General features: G+C 44.3%; 1 protein-coding gene across 5 annotated transcripts in view; it reads right to left on the minus strand.

Annotated features, from left to right (window-relative positions):
• ZNF827 (zinc finger protein 827) overlaps positions 1-1,696 on the minus strand; it is a 135,402-nt gene extending 133,706 nt beyond the window's left edge. For 4 of the 5 annotated variants that reach the window (XM_050946223.1, XM_050946225.1, XM_050946224.1 and 1 more), the window contains exon 1: positions 1,309-1,689. In XM_050946223.1, coding sequence (XP_050802180.1) covers positions 1,309-1,351 — 43 coding nt within the window. In that variant the 5' untranslated portion in view covers positions 1,352-1,689. Of the gene's footprint in view, positions 1-1,308 lie in introns of all 5 variants that reach the window. The other variant, XM_050946226.1, reaches the window with a different exon arrangement.
• Between the last annotated feature and the right edge of the window lie 15,078 nt (positions 1,697-16,774).

A 16,774-nucleotide genomic window follows, 5' to 3' on the forward strand; every position in this document is an offset into this window, starting at 1 on the left:
TGCGTTGGCTAATGTGCCAGGTTGACAGTGTCCGGGAGGTGGTAAAGGGCTTAGAAGGGGAAGCGGTGCCTCAACCCCCTTCCCCGATAGCTAAAAATATATGGAGAGAAGTAATCGATCGCTCTCTGTCTGCAGCGGAAAAAACACAGCACACCATATACCACAACCTTAACCCTCCCCCTCCCTGGTGAACTTCAGGTGACCGACCATGGCTTTGACACATAAGCAGTTCAGCTCTCACCAGACACTGAACCCTGGGGCACAGCGAGGAGGGGCTGCAGACAGGCACTGAACATATGTGTTGGAGACAGAAAAACGACCCCTAAATCCACCCCACCCCCCCGCTCTTCTTAGACCGACCCTAACGCCACGCCGGGGCACGATATTTATAGGTTTTCTTCCTCCCCGCCGCGCTCGATAGCATCCGATCGCTTAATGGAAGGAGAGGAAGAAAAGTTAACTGTTTTGCAAAGAGGAAAAAATGGGGGAGGGGGCAGAAAAGGAGCCAGGGGAGGGTGAGCTCTGTGTCAATGCGTTGCCTGCAGGCTAGGAGGGCTGGGATGCACGTTAGTCCCAAGCTCTGCTTCTCTAGGCTGGGGCAGCAGCACTGAAGCCTGAGTCTAGCCTGGCTCGTCTGACCCTTCATTTTATTGCGGCCAGGAGCAGCCCCCATGCTGCCTCCCGCTGCTGCTGCTGCCACCGCCTCCCTTGCTCTGTAGGGACCTCGCATGCCACCATCTGCCCCCTGCCTCCCCCCAGTAGCAGCCCCGGCTCCGTGTGTGAGTCTCCCACCGCTTGTGCCCTCCTCGGCCGCTCCCCGCCTCGCCCTCCCCCGCTTCCCCTCCTCCTGCGTCCTCCCCGGCTCCGGGGCCGACAAGCCCAGCCGCAACCTTTAGCCGGAGACGGACCTCTCGATTGATTCTGCACAAGACGCCAGCAGCCGCTTCCCCTCCAATGCCACCCCCTCCCCACCCCAATAAAAGAGCCCCCGTCCGGCCCCCGGGAGAAACCCGCACTCCGGCACAAATGCACAATCAGCGGAGAGGGGAGGGAAGGGGGGAGAGGGCGAAGGAAGCAAAGCACGGGGGGAAAGGAGAGGGAGAGAGGAAAAATTAAAAGGGCACAAGGCTGTTCATCACCAACATGGCTGCCTTAGCTCAGACCTAAAAGAGGAATAACCCAGGCTGTGTCTTTGTCAGTTTCACCTCTGTAACCCTAAACTAATGCACAAAACAACGGAGGAGGCTGCAGAGGGGAAGGAGACAGAGAGAGAAGGAAGGAGAAAATGGCAAAAGAGGGGGCACTTACGTGAAGAGAGGCGCTTGGGCTGCTCCTGCTTCCTCCTGGGCATTTTCCCCCTTTTTTCACATTCTCCTCCTTGGTTTAATGGGAGATCAAATAAAACCAAAGGGGGGCAAAGGCAGGCACAAAGCCGGGGCCGGAGGTGGCCAGTAGCGGGGGGCTTCCTCTTCTGCTGGGGAATGGGCTTGAAGCTGGTTTTCCTGGAGCCAACAAGAAGGGGGGTTTCTTTTGCTTTCCCCCTTTTCTTTCTTTCGTCCCCCCGCTCCCCCTCCCCCGGTCGTGCACCTGGCTTGTCCCCGGTCGCAATATTCTTCAAAGGGAATGGATCTAATCTGTGTGAGAGTGAGTGTGTGCTATGTGCGGTGTCAATAATGAGGGCTGGTGCGGCGGTGTCTATGGCTGCTCCCTGTGTGTCTCCAAGCCCCTAACTAACACTAATGCAGGGATCAAAGGGCAGCGGCGGCGGCAGAGCTCCCAGCTCGCACACAGGCTGGAGAGAGAGAGACAGACACACACACACAGAGGCAGAGCAAAGAGGAAGGTGCCCCCAGGCTCCACTTTAGACACCGAATTGCAAGCGCTCCGTTTAGGAAGGGTTCACAAGGAGACGATGCAATTCCTAAATTATTTGCCCAGTTGTCTTCGATCTGAAGGAAGGGGGTGGGGGGAGGGAGAGAGTTTGTGTGTCGACCATTCACATTGAAATTCAGTCACGTTTCCTATACAACCAAATACAATAATTGATTACTTTTAAAAACAAATCTTATTAAAGTGTTTTGGGGGGGAGGAAAATTTTTAAAGAGAATTCTATGGGATCTCTGGAGAAAAAGAAACAGCTTGTGTAGTTAATTTCAATTTAAATTAATTGGGGAAAGGTGTGGATCGCCTCTTTCCCCCTCCTTCCTCTGAAAAATAAATTATTATATGGGAAAAGAACAAAAAGGGTGATGGATAAATAACTGTACTGATGCAATAATATAATACCAAGTTTTAGAAAACCACTAGTAGTTAAAAAATATGAAAAAATGCAGTCAGCATGCAAATCACAACTCACTGACAAAAAGAGAGGAGGGGAAAAAAATCAAGGTTAGATCACCCCCAATGGAAGGTTTAACTGCTACATAATACTCCTACAGTGCACACAGCAATCTTGACTTCTGAAATTCACTTTTTTCCTGCTGTAAAGCGGGTATATGAAGCTTTATCCTGAAACAATTCCAATGTGCATTAAGAATCCAGTATAGCAGTTTTCATTAACTGATACCTACTTTCATTACTTCACAAATCACATATCTTTCTTCAAAGAAAGACATGAAGGAGGAGAAAAAAAATAGAAAAGGGACTAGGTCTTACTAAAGCACAAAAGGTAGTTGGTGAAAGAGAAGTGTTCTCTTTGTGACTTGCAGTCATTTGGATAAAAGTTCACTTAGAGGTTGTTAATGATTTAAACTCTAAAACCTGCTACTACAATTGAAGTAAAATGGTTTGAGGCACAGCTGTTTCATATAGCTCTCTCTTTGTGAAAGGAAACTGAACTTAGCAGAATGCATAATATAAATCATGAGTCAGAGGTAGTAAAAATAAAAAAAGCATTCTGCTATGTATACCTTTTTGGATTTTTGCTTTTGACAATCTGACTCATCATTTTATCAAATTACATTTTATCCTGCTAACTTCAAAACGCTCACATATCAGATATAGTTAGAGGGATACACTGGAATAGTGAGGCACACTACATCTTTGAAGCACAGTACACTCATCTATTACTTGATATAACAATCCTATGAGGTAATTAAGTAATACCATTATACCCATTTTACATCTGGAAAAACTAAGATACAGAGAAGTTAAATTACTTGCCCAAGACCAAACCCAGTTAATGGCAGAGCAGGAATTCCTCAGTTCTTAGGTCCTAGACTCAATTCTCCAGACTGTGCTGTTTCCCTAAACATATTATATAAAATTAACATAGTGCACTAACAATGTCATAAAATACTCTTCCTTATAATCCAAATCTTGGCAGGTGATCCCTACCTTAATATTAATGCCTAAGTATGTGGGACTTTAGCTACATACCTTTTGTTAAAATTAATAGAAGTTGTGGGACTAAATCCTATTGTACTGTTTTTAAAATACTATACCCTGTATGCAGCTCTTTTTGCACTGAACTACATAGGCTTTCTGACTAGGACTGCTCTTCTGTCCAAATGTTCCCTGCAGTGAAGGAGACCATAGAGTAGTGGATTCAGGTAGGGAGGGAGTGCTGGCTCTAGGATATTGTCACTGTTCAGGAGAGGATGGGGTGTGAGGACTGTTGCTTTCTGCAATAATCACTTCTACCTCTCCCTTCTATTCCGCATGGATTTCTAGCACAAATTAACACAGACAGCATCAGCATTCATTTACAATATGCCAATTTCCTGTCCCTAGTTTGAAACCCCCTTTAGGGGAGTTTAGGTGGCTGCAGCAATCAGAGACATTTTGAGGACACGGATCCCTTGAAAGAACTGTAGGGTCATGGGGACTGGCAATCACTAACAGAGGGCCTGTGTAGATCCAAAGGTTTCTGGGGCCAAATCCTAATTCTGTTCCATGGAGGAAGAAATCCTGCATCTTGAACAAACTATTAGACAGAAATTATAAATCCGAACTTGTGAGGTTTCTAAATCTGTGTGTGTGTGAATAACCCATATAGGGACAACTTAGCTTTTTATTCTTTCTTGCCTACTTGTATTGTACATAAATATTGCATAGGTCTTAGAAGAATATAAAATACTGTATTTTCTAGGCAAAACATAAAAATCAAAGATGCAGCAACAGTCTTAACATTTGTCTATTGGCTAAGGCAAATTATATGACTAATATGCAATTTTTGTATTCAACTTCCATCATGATAGTAATGGTTGAAATATATTAAAATGTTGAAAAAATTCAATTGACCACATTTCTGAGATTTCTCAAATCCTTTGAACTTGATATATGAACACAAAACAATAACAACTCTTTTTGCTGTATAAATAATATAAATAATGAATTCCATTTGCAGGCCCAACTAATAATCAATTATAGTTAATACTTTCCATGGCTACCTCATCTTCCAAACCACAAACCTTGTTACAGACATGAATTAATACAGCTTTAGTAAATCCTTGTGACTAAAGTAAACATTTGACAGATGAGGAAACTGAGGCATGAATAGTAGATGTCTGCCTCAAAGTCATACATGATGTAACAGCGTAAATGGTATACTCTGTTGATATTACATCTTTGCAACCTTCAACTGAATATCCACTTCATTCTATCCATAGACAAAGCGTTCTAACTGCCTGGGTTCTATATTTGTGTAACATGGCTTTATTTGTATAGTGCCAACAGTATGATGGGTGCCTGAGTTTTTAATGAGACACTTAAGAATGGTAGGCTAACATTTCGGCTAGAAGCTGGAACTGGACAACAGGGGATGGATCACTGATAATTGCCCTGTTTTGTTCATTCCCTGAAACATCTGGCACCAGACACTGTTGGAAGACAGGATACTGGGCTAGATGGGCCATTGGACTGACTCAGTATGACCATTCTTATGTTCTTGTTTTTCTACCTTACACGTCCCTGATTTAAACAAAACAAACACAAAACAAAACAAAAAAAAGTGAATTCAGTAGTTATGAAAAGCAAAGGCAGTGTAGGCAAATGTGAAACCATACTACTGATAATAAGTGGACCACCCCAGTAGCAGTTTCAAGAAGTATAATCTCTTAACTTGCTCCAAACTGTTCTGTCAGGCCAGCTGAGTGTGCATACATGTATAATATGACTGCTCATCAGGTTTCCTGCACGCTCCTGAAATGGTGTCCAGTCTTGTTTTATTAAAATTGTAATTTTGCAGGGCAAAGATGATGCTATTACAGGGATCGGCAACCTTTGGCATGTGGCCTGCCAGGGTAAGCACCCTGGCGGGCCGGGCCAGTTTGTTTACCTGCCGCATCTGGAGGTTCAGCCGATTGCAGCCCCCTTGGCTGCGGTTCGCCGCTCCAGACCAGCGAGGGGGTCGGGAAGCGGCAACCAGCACATCCCTCAGCCCGCGCTGCTTCCCACAGCCCCCATTGGCCTGAGACGGTGAACTGCGGCCAGTGGGAGCCACAATCAGCCGAACCTGCGGACACGGCAGGTAAGCAAACCAGCCCGGCCCGTCATGGTGCTTACCCTAGTGGGCCGCATGCCAAGGGTTGCTGATCCCTGCAATATTACAGTCTAATCTTACCTATAGGCCTAATCCTCCTAACCCTTATTATCAAGTGTAGCATTTACCACCAATCATACATCAACTATCCCACCCACGCTAGAAGGCACATCCATCAAGCTCTGTCTCAAACTCCTCTTCTCTCTACCACTACTGATGTCAACGGCACCACACTCCCCAGTAAGGCCCAGATTCTCAAAGGTATTTAGGTGCCTAAGTCCCATTGATTTCCTATGCAAAGGAATAGCACTATGTAATTTTTTTTAAATAATGAACAATGGAAAAGTTAACAACAACTGGTGAGGCTACCCATTTGTTTCACAGAGGCCAATGAACAGCCATCAATTTTTGATCATGATCACCTAGGAACAGATTATAAATAACCACTCAAAGGTGAAAAGCTGTGTAGCACATCAGTCCTAACCCATTCAGTCCCCTGCTTTAGTTTTTAAACAGACAATTCACCCTGCTTTCCCCCAAAGACCACCGCCCTAACATCTTTAAGTACATTTATTTAACAAAAACGTGCACTGTTTGTGAGCTCACTATAACAACCCAGTACAGAGTTTTTCTCTGAAATCAGAGATATGCACGGATGCCACTTCTCTCACTCTTAAGCATCTGCACCATGCCTGTGAGCAGATAGTACATTGAAATAACTCTCTTGGAAGTGCTCAAAGATCAAAATTATTGTAAATTTCAATATATTCTTCATGCTCATAGATCTAGAGCTGAAAGCCACAAAGAAGGAAAAGCACAGTATGTCATGCTGATATCTAACATCCAAAGCACAACTGTCTCTAACAAAACCTGGCAAATGAACTAGCATGAATTGTTTTGCAGTAACAATGCCACAAGATACCGTTAGCTGCTATGCAGATGTTAGCATGTACTCTTTACAATAATGGTGGTATTTACATTTTGCTGTTGTTTGAATACTACAGTCTCTGCATATAGCAGATGATACAGAGCCCAATTTCTATTAAAAAATCAATATTAATAAGATCCATGCACGGTGGCTGATCTTAAATCTCCATGGGTATATGCCCTACAAATTTGGCAAGCCAGGAGATTTGGACTGCATTTCAAATATGTTTGTTGTTCTAAGGAAGGATTTTTTTAGTGGCAACATTTTTAAAGTAGATACTTAACTCTGGATTGCTGCAGTCACCAGTTTGGACAGATAGACAAACATAGGGCCTGATTTTGATCTTGTAAGTCAGAAGTAACTCCATTCACGTTAATGGCTCTACAACAGTGTTACTCTGGTGTTAGTTAACTCTGGGCCTAATTCTGATCTTTCACTCTTGTCATTTTGCTCTAAATTAACATTTTGTTGGCCACCAATTTGACTTCCAAACTGTGATCATTTAGGACAAGACTCTCTGCTGGGCTGTAGTTATGTTCAGTGCAGCACAGGAGGGGTGGCCTACCAGCCAGTTACAACTTCTTGCTTCTCTGGTTGATTTTGTGTCAATGCTGTGGGGCAGAGGAGCTTACCGGAGACTGCTCTAACCCCTGAGAACTGGCAATGGACCCTAAGGGACTGTCTGCCAGTTGGGGATTTTGCTCTGCTCACACACCCTCTCTGCTCTGATACCAGCCCTACACCAGGGAGTAGAGGGTAGGGGAAAGGAGGGCATAGAAAATGCCTTTGCCACCTCTTATCCCCTGGGCGGAGATGAGGCCAATTTCCATCCTATTTATACCACTCCAGTGGCACAAAGAAAGCAGAGTAGTGAAGAAAAATATTTTAAAAATGTAGATGAAGATGATATATTATGAGACAACTAGCATGGCTTCTGAGAAGGACAATCACACCACATTTACCTATTATACTTCTCTGAAACCCTGCGAAAGCCTGAGCTCCAGCCCGAGCGGGAACATCTACACTGCTATTTTTGGTGCTGTAGTGCAAGCCCGAGACCTGGGTCCTGAGACTCCCTGCTGTGAGTTGTTTAATTTTGCAGTGTAGACATATCATTTGTCCTCTCCTCTAGTTGCTCTCTGCTTTCCCCAGCATGTGGAGCAGCAGAGGGGAGGCAAGGAGTGAGGCATCATAGAATCAGTGTAACCTCTCTTTGGGAAATGCAAGGAATAAGATTCTGCCTTCCCACACCTGCTCCTGCTGATCAGTGGACATTTAATCTCTAGCCAATGCCTTTCACCACCACTAAACCCACCTAGTGTTTTTAAACTTGATGTTTCTGGCAATTTGTAAATTATTTAGATATATAAAAATTAACCAAATAATTTGCATAAAATGTCATGCGTGGAATAGCACAATACTTGGCAGCTCTGAAGAGGGGTGATATGGGGAGCAGGAGGCAGACTGAAGGGGTGCAGAAATATGAGGGGCTTGAGAAGAATTGCAGCGGGCACTGAGCAGGTGGGCAATTGAGTGGAGTGCTGGGAATATGGCATGACTTTCAGAGGAAAGGGAAGGTAATATGGACAGGGGGAGAGGGCAGGAGACTATGTAAAGGAGCACGAGTAGTGCAGCTTGCTATCTTGTGTAGTGAGGCAAGTAGATAGAAGGGAATAGAATGGCATGTCCCCACACCTCGGGGTAGAGAGGAAGGTAAATGGAGTGCCCTCCGATCAGAGAACAGGGAAGCTGCATTTTTGTATGTATTTCAGTTTGAATATTAAAATGGACACACAAAAACTGGGGGTGAGTGGCTCCCTTTTAAAAGGTAACCATAATTTATAACTGTCAGCCCTCAACTGTCATTCACAACTGCCATGGAACCTTACAGAAAACTTCCAACTTCAACATTTCACTCCTTTTCCTGTTAAAAGGGCATTACCCAAACTATCCACACTGCTCTTTGATTAGCTGTAGAGGATAAGAATAATTATTACTGCAACTTCTTTCTTTTCCCACAGCACTATCCCAACCACTGAAGAGCTTCTGTGGTGATGGCACACCTCTTATGCCAAAATTGCAGTGAAAATATCAGCAGTATGTAGTAGGGCGAGCCAAACAAAACAAGCTATCCCCTTTACCTGAATAGTTGTACTAAAGTGCACTACCCAACAAGGATCTGCTGTTTCTGAAAGAGCAGACAGTCCTAGGTATAACCTAATTCCCCTACTTTCTCTTTAAAGAAACAGTTTGAGCACTATGTATCTGAACAGTTTGAACAGTACATGCAGACTTATTGGTTTAATAAGGGAGAGATATCCCAGAGATTCTGAGTCCCAGGTCAGATATGGGATGCTTGAAAACCAGTATCTAAAACAGGGAAAAGGAAGCATATAATGCTGAATCACTGGCTTCTTCCATTCCCACATGTAATATCTGTGTATTAGGATTAGGATTAGTTTACACAAACACAGATATTCCACAGCATTTATTACTTATTACTAACAAAGGTATTTCACTGCCCATCTTCCCCTGACTCTCAACATCAAACTTCCTTTTCTTAACACAGGGCCGCTGGGGCAGGGGGGCAAATGGGGCAATTTGCCCCAGGCCCCCACAAGAACATAATATTCTATAGTTTTGCAACTTTTTTTTATGGAAGGGGCCCCCAAAATTGCTTTGCCCCAAGCTCTCTGAATCCTCTGGGCAGCCCTGTCTTAACATCAGAACATTTATCAAGTAATCCCTATTGGTTTATGATTTTCTTGATAACAAAATGTAGTAATTATTATTTAAACAGTTCCGACAGTGTGGTAGATGATTCTTCTCTGAAGAATCTACTCTAAATTAAGATGTAACATAACAAGTGAAGACAAACTGAGAAGGGAGCAGGCACAGTACTGGTATTTTATACCTGACAGACTGCAAACTCAAGATTTGATCTTTTTCCTTTTCTTCTTAACAAGAATACTTACCTCTTCTGATCCATAGATCTCAAAGTCCTTTACAAAGAAGGATAAGTATCTTTATTCCAATTTGACATATGGGGAAACCAACAGAAAAATGAAGTGACTTACCAAGGTCACACAGCATTTCCATGACAGAGCCAAGCATAGAATTCAAGGTTCCTATTCCTGACTACCATCTAATCATGTAGAAAACATCTATCACCACCTAAACTGAATTTAAATTCTCTTTCTTATTGATCCACATTTCCATGTCATCTCTGCAATTCTCTCTCTCTCTCTTTTTTTACCAATAAGTATTCAGCTTTAAACTGCCTAGAGTATATTGGCCACAATGACCTAATGGATCCTTCTTTCTTCATGGAAACAAACATTAATTGGTAAGTACATTCATCAGTTCAGTCTTTTGCTATCCTTATTTTTCCTCATTTGTTTTCTCTTATTTATTCAGGCCAGATTCTGATTCCCTTACATCTAGTCAGTAGTACCTTAAGCTGCATATATGACATATTCCAATTGATTTCAGTAGGACTACTCCTGGGCTAAAGTACAGCTCAACCTAGATAATGGTGGCTTTCAGCAAGGAGTAATATATTCTCACTTACAGACAGGAATATGGCCCCATTCAGCTTCCTCTGCTCCCATATCTGGAGCAGCAATGTGGGCAGGTTACAGAGGAGAATTGTGCAGTGAGGCTTTCTGTCCTTCTACTACCCTACAAAATCTTGCTCCAAATAGGTAGTGTACACCTAAAGGTTGGGGGAAGGTATGTAATGGAAAGCAATGTGATCAACCAGAACAATAAAGCATGCATCTGGTTTGTTCCCTTTCACATCTGCAAGAACAAATTCCTCTTCGTTTTTGTGATTTTAGAGAATGTTTCTCTGAAGAGGAAATTAGAGGACACAGAAGTGGGAAGAGTTTCTAAGGACAGGATTGCTTCTGTCTCTATCCTTTCACACATTTGGGGAAGACTTTGCATCAGTCAAATCAATGGATGGTTTGAAAGAGTATGGAGAGAAAGTACTCCCCATGCCTGTGGCCAGATTGGGGAGGAGCTACCAGCATATATTTTAAATGTCAGTGATTGGAAAGGAAGGGTCGCAGACCAGCAGAATAAGAGAGTAAATGTCTAATGAGGCAGTAAGTTGAGCAAGACAGAACTGTGTTGTTAAAGCCCTTATACACACACACACACACACACACACACACACACACACACACACACTCATTTTTGAGGGTTTTATTGGATTGTGCTACATCTAATGAGAAAACAAATAAAGCTGTTGTATTTTTTACATTTTGTATTACATTCTTGCTGTCTTCTTCTGGTCACTAAGATTAAGTGAGGTGGCCCTCTGGCTAATGCAAAACTCACATCTGCCAATTGTGTGACAAACTCTTTTGTCTCAGTCTTTTATTTTCCCCTAAGAGCACGTGTACAGACCAGGTGGCATCAAGTGAGTTTGGCAGGGTGGCAGCATGTTTATGGTGTTGGGGGTGCTTTTGTTCAAAGGAGATGAGGTCAGTGATAGATTTTCAAGGGAAATTAAAGCTGGAGAAGAGAGATGTATAGAGTGCCAAGTTGAAGGTGAATTAAGGAAGAAAAATATTCCTGGGGTTAAAGCAGGAATAGAGTGAGTTTCTTTCTGATATTTAAAAGGAAAAATATAGCACGCTACTCAGTGTTCGGCTGTGAAGGAGAAGTGTTGGAAGGAAGACTGAGGGAGTAGAAAATGAGTCCTTCAGGGCAGGGATAAAACGGTTACTCACCTTCTCATAATGGTTGTTCTTCGAGATGTGTTCTTTATGTCCATTCAAATCAGGTGTGCCCATACTGTGTGCACAACAGCCAAAAGATTTTCCCCCTATCTGTCAGGTCAGCCTGGGCACCCCCTGGAGTCACACCTTCATGGCACCCAATATAGGGCCCTGCCGACCCGACCCCCCAATCAGTTCCTTCTTGCCGGGTATTCCGACAGAAAGGAAGGAGAATGGGTATTGGAATGGACATGTATAACACATCCTGAAGAGCAACAGTTATGAGAAGGTGAGTAACCATTTTTTCTTCAAGTGCTTGTTCATGGCAATTCCAATCAGGTGAATCACAATCTTAAGTTCCAGAGATGGGTTTGGAGTTGTCCACTGATTGGAGTACTGCTCTACTAAAGGTCGCATCGTCTCTGGCCTGCTGGGTAATTACATAATATGTGATGAAAGTGTGTATGGAGGACCACATCGCTACTCTGCATATTTCCTGGGTAGGAAACCGAGCCAGGAATGTGGCTGAACAGACCTGCGCCCTGGTGGACTGCGCGGTGATCAGAGGGGCAGGTACCCCTGCCAGGTTGTAGCACTCTCAGATGTAAGACGTGGTTCACTACAAAATTCATTGAGACTGGAAGACACTTCATTCCATCTTCCACAGCCACAAATAGTTGGATGGAATTTCAGAATGGCTTTGTTTTCTCGATGTGGAAGGTTAATGCTCTGCAGACATCCAGCAAGTGAAGCCTCTGCTCCCTACCAGTCAAGTGTGGCTTAGGATAGAATACTGGGAGGAAGATGTCCTGGTTGATGTGAAATTGGGAGACAACCTTAGGGAGGAAAGTTTGATGTGGCCTAAGCTGAACCTTGTCCTTGTAGAACATGGTGAAAGGGGGCTCTGATGTTAGGGCCTTGAGCTCAGACACCCTCCTGGCTGACGTTATTGCCACCAGAAATGTCACCCAGTATGAGAGGTAGAGCAGGGAGCATGTTGCCAGTGGTTCAAAAAGGTGGACATGTCAGTCTTAAAAGGACCAGGTTGAGGTCCCAAGCTGGGACCAACTGTCTGATTTGCAGGTATAGCCTGTTGAGACCTTTGAGGAAATGGCTGACCATAGGAGTGGCAAAGACTGACTGACCCTCTGCTCCTGGACAGAAGGAAGAAATGGACGCAAGTAAACCTTTATTGATGACATGGACAGCCTCTGCTGATTGAGATGGAGAAGGTAGTCCAGTATGAGTGGCATAGAGGCGAGCATCAGGGACGAATGATGCTGCGGCGACCAGATTAAAATCTCTTCTACTTGGCAAGGTAGGTAGCCCTGATGGAAGGCTTTCTACTGCCAAGGAGGATTTGTCTAACTGGGTCCAAGCAAGAGAGCTCTGTCAGGTGCAGTCATGGAGCTTCCATGCCATAAGGTACAGCGACTCAAGGTTTGGGTGCTGGCGATGACCGTGATCCTGAGTTAATATGTCCAGGAAAAACGGCAAGGTGACTGAAGCTTCCATGGACATTTCCAGGAGTGATGTGTACCAGTGCTGGTAAGGCCAGGCTGGGGCTATCAGTATCACCAAAGCTTGTTCCCTCCGTATCTTGAGGAGCACCTTGTAAGCAAGGTGGATAGGCAGAAATGCGTATAGGAGATAGCCTCCCCATGGGGAGGTGAAATGCGTCCGTGATGGAGCCCGGGCTGTGATTCAGGAAGGAGCAAATCTGCTAGCACTTCCTGTTGAATTGCATGGCGAACTGCTCTATCTGGGGAAAACCCCACTGATAGCAGATTGAGTTCGCAGTGTCCGGGCGAAGGGACCACTCATTGCCGTGGAACAACCTGCTGAGATAATCCACCAACTAATTCTGTACTCCAGGGAGGTACGATGCTTGCAGATGTATCAAATGTTCTACACAGAAGTCCCACAGCATGAGGGCTTCCTGGCAGAGGGGAGAGGAGTGTGCACCCCCCGTTTGTTAATATAAAACATCGCTGTGGTGTTGTCTGTCATGACTGATACACATCTCCCTGTCAAGTGGGCTCGGAAAGTCTGGCATGGGAGGCACACCACTCTCAGCTCTCTGACATTGAGGTGAAGAGTGAGTTCCACCTGAGACCAGAGGCCTTGTGTCCTGAGGTCTCCCAAATGTGCTCCCTAGCCCAAGGCTGACGCATCCATCACTAGCTAGACGACTGGGGCTGGTGAAGGGGACCCCTGCACATACTATCTGTGGGTCGAGCCACCACAGGAGGGAGTCGAGTACCGGCCAAGGCAGGGTCACGATCCTGTCCAGGCTGTCCTGGATTGGCCAATATACTGACGCTAGCCACAACTGAAGAGGTCGAAGTCTGAGTCTGGCACGCTGTACTACATAGTTATAAGCTGTCACGTGACCCAGAAGTTTCAGGCAATTCCTTGCTGTGATGGTGGGGAACTGCCTAAGACCTTGTATGATGTCGCTGAGGGACCAAAACCTTGCTTCCGGGAGGTATGCCCTGGTTTGTGTTGAGTCCAGTACTGCCCTTATTAATGTATCCTCTGAATCGGGGACAGCATTGATTTGCCCTCATTCAGAAGGAGGCCTAGTTTTGTCGAATGTCATTCTTATAAAGTCAACTTGTGCCTTCACTTGTGCTCCCCAGCCCCTCTTGCCCTTCCCCCTCACTGCTCTGCTCTGCTTTGCTCTGCTCAAGGTACCCTGTGCTCCCAGGCAGCTAGGCCCTTCTCACTCCAGGACTGGAATGAGACTGACCCAGCTCTTCCCTTAGCCCTTATATCAGGGCCAGCTGTAGCCTGATTGGGTGTGGCCACAACTGTGACTGCCTCCCCATTCAGCCTACCTTTTTCCCTTGGAGTGGGGTAACTGCCCCACTAGACCCTCTCTACTGTGCGGAGCACCCAGCAGTCCAAAGTGATTCTGAACCATGCACAGTAGAAAGGGGACAGTCGGGTCAAAAAGGTGAGCCGGGATAGATCCAGTTCTTGTTCTAGTGCGTTGCTGTCGGCCACACTTTCAAAAGGCCAGTTTGGGGCCGAAGGCGCCTTGGGTTGACCAGAACTGGCCTGAGGACACGTTTGACCTCTTCCTGCTGCCCTTTTCCTCTCTGGGAACTGTCCTGTCGGTTTTCCTAGTAAAAGTGCAGAGGAGGCTGCGGCCTGAAGTGCCTGCATTGTGTAGTGGGGGTCTGTATATCCCCAGGGACTTGAGGGTGGCCCTCAAGTCTTTTAAACTGTGCAGTCTCCTGTCTGTCTTTTCAGAGAATAGGGCCTGACCTTCACAGGGTAGGTCTTGAAAGGTCTGTTGGACTTTGTGAGGGAGTATGCCTACTTTGTGAAGCCCACCAGGGGTTAGGTACCAAGCTGCTTGTTAGCATTAGGAATGAGGTGGTTTTGCACATGCCCATCAGCAGAAATTTAGGCACCTAGAGGACTTTCCTAGTGGAAACACTGACTTTTGATACCTGCAGTGTTAGGTATAGCTCAGTGGTAGTTTTGTGAATGCCACAGGGACCTCGATGTTAGATTTAGGGGTCTAAAGTGGCAGTTAGGCACCTAAATTCCCCATGTGAATTTAGCCCTTAGTCTTTATATCTTCTCCTTTATCAGCCATCCTATCCCATTTAGAAGTGCTGATCTATTTTCACTATTGAAAACAAATGTCACCTGCCCCTTCCTCACTTATTACCTGCCACTCCATGAATCTGAAGAAGTGGGTTTTTTACCCACAAAAGCTTATGCCCAAATAAATCTGTTAGTCTTTAACGTGCCACTGGACTCCTCGTTGTTTTTGTGGATACAGACTAACAGCTACCCCCTGATACTTGGTACCTGCCATCCTAGCTCCAAACTCCTGTTCCTCAGGAAAATCCTGGAACAGATGGTTGTCTTCTGACAACCTCCCTCAGCACAGACTCAATGGATATTTACAAACCTGTATTTGGCTCTTTCAAAGTACTCAGGCTGCCCTTCTCCACTAATCACTAAGTAAGAAGCCAGTGTTTCCAGTAGCACTCCCCATGCTGTTCTTACTCCCACTTTACACTACTGCTTTTTCATTTCTCATGGAGGCTTCCCTCATCCCTTGATAAGGAGTACCTCAAAACTCTTTTCTCTTGTCTTGTGAGGGAGAGGCTTCCGGAGGAAAAGGCTGAAGAAAGGAATCGGACTTCCAACTATAAAAAATCATGAATGCAGAATTATTGTTTTTAGGCCATTTCTTGTTTATTTGTGATGAAAGTAAACTGGCTTTACGAGCATAGGAATAAAATCCAACAGTACAGGAACAGTAAATGGTATTTGTTACCCTAAAAAAATTACAGCCATTTAAAAACAAATATTTTCTTCAAGATGTATTTTGCTTTAGAATAAATGGCACCAGGTTGGAAGAGATTTTGTGCCCATAGCAAAACCACAGCTTTTAAAATGCTGATTTTGTTCTTGGAGGCATTTCTCCATTCTTCTCCCTTGATTTATACATTTAAGGGAAACTTTAAAAAAAAGCGTATCTAGCTTACTTGCTAGGTGTGTTTCCCTTAGCTTTGCTCCAGTCAGGAGCCAGAGCCCATAAATGTCTGTTAGCAAAATGCTGGCAGGCATAAGCCAGACACATGTGTTTCCCTTTAAGAAAGGGCAGCTGCGGGGGTGTTGTCAGTGTTCCTCTGACAGTCTTCACCATGTGTCCATGTCAGTGTTCTCTCTGGGCATGCTCCTTTAAGTCAGTGTAACAGTTTCAGAGTGGCCTGTAGTCCATATATGGGCTGTGAAAGGGGGGCGTGCCTTCTTGCTTTGTTTTATGCCAGGGAGTGTTGATAAATTGCTGAGTGTTAGCACTGTGGGAGCAGTGTGGAAAAATGTGTGGCTCCCCAGTCAGATTTTGGCGCTGTGGCCAAAGCTAGACAGCTCACACTTTTCCTTCATTGTGCCTACTGTGCATAGAGTGGGGGATAACCAAAGGAAGAATTAAATTAAACATGTTAACTCCCACTCACTACATTTATAGTAAAAGCATTCTTAATTACAAGAATATTACATAATAAAATTATATTTTCTTTGATCTGATGATTGAAACAGTTTTTCTGCATCGTCATATTTATATAGCAAAGTTATTGGTTGGAACTACTTTCCATTAACTGAACCTAATTACATAAACTGAGTAACTCCCCCTAAAAAACCCACACCGTCTTTTTTAAAGCAACCCGAAGGGTCTGATTTAAACACAGAGGGCCAAATCCAGCTCTGAGGTAAACCTTCAGAAGACAGTGGCGTTAAACCAAAAAATGAACTTGGCATACTAAGCCAAAGTGAAATGTGCAATAAATCCTCTAATTAGCAAGCACAATAGGATGCATTTTAAGAAAGTAGATAAGGGTATGTTCCATTATCTTGAGATATAGAAGATATTGGGTGCATTCTTAAAAACAAAAGCAAAAAAAGCCTATATTAACTCAGACTCTTAAGGTCATTTTAACATGGTTTTGTTATTGAGTTTCTCTCTCTCATTTTTTTTTTAAGAGACTTGCCATATAAAAACAACTGAAGAAAGGAAATATCTTGGAAGTGTATGAAACAGTCTGTTATATTACTATTTCTGTTACTTAATGTTACATATGCTGAATTGCTAAAAATAGAGGTTTGGAA

This window comes from Gopherus flavomarginatus, chromosome 3, assembly GCF_025201925.1.
Source record: "Gopherus flavomarginatus isolate rGopFla2 chromosome 3, rGopFla2.mat.asm, whole genome shotgun sequence".
Lineage (NCBI taxonomy): Eukaryota > Metazoa > Chordata > Testudines > Testudinidae > Gopherus > Gopherus flavomarginatus.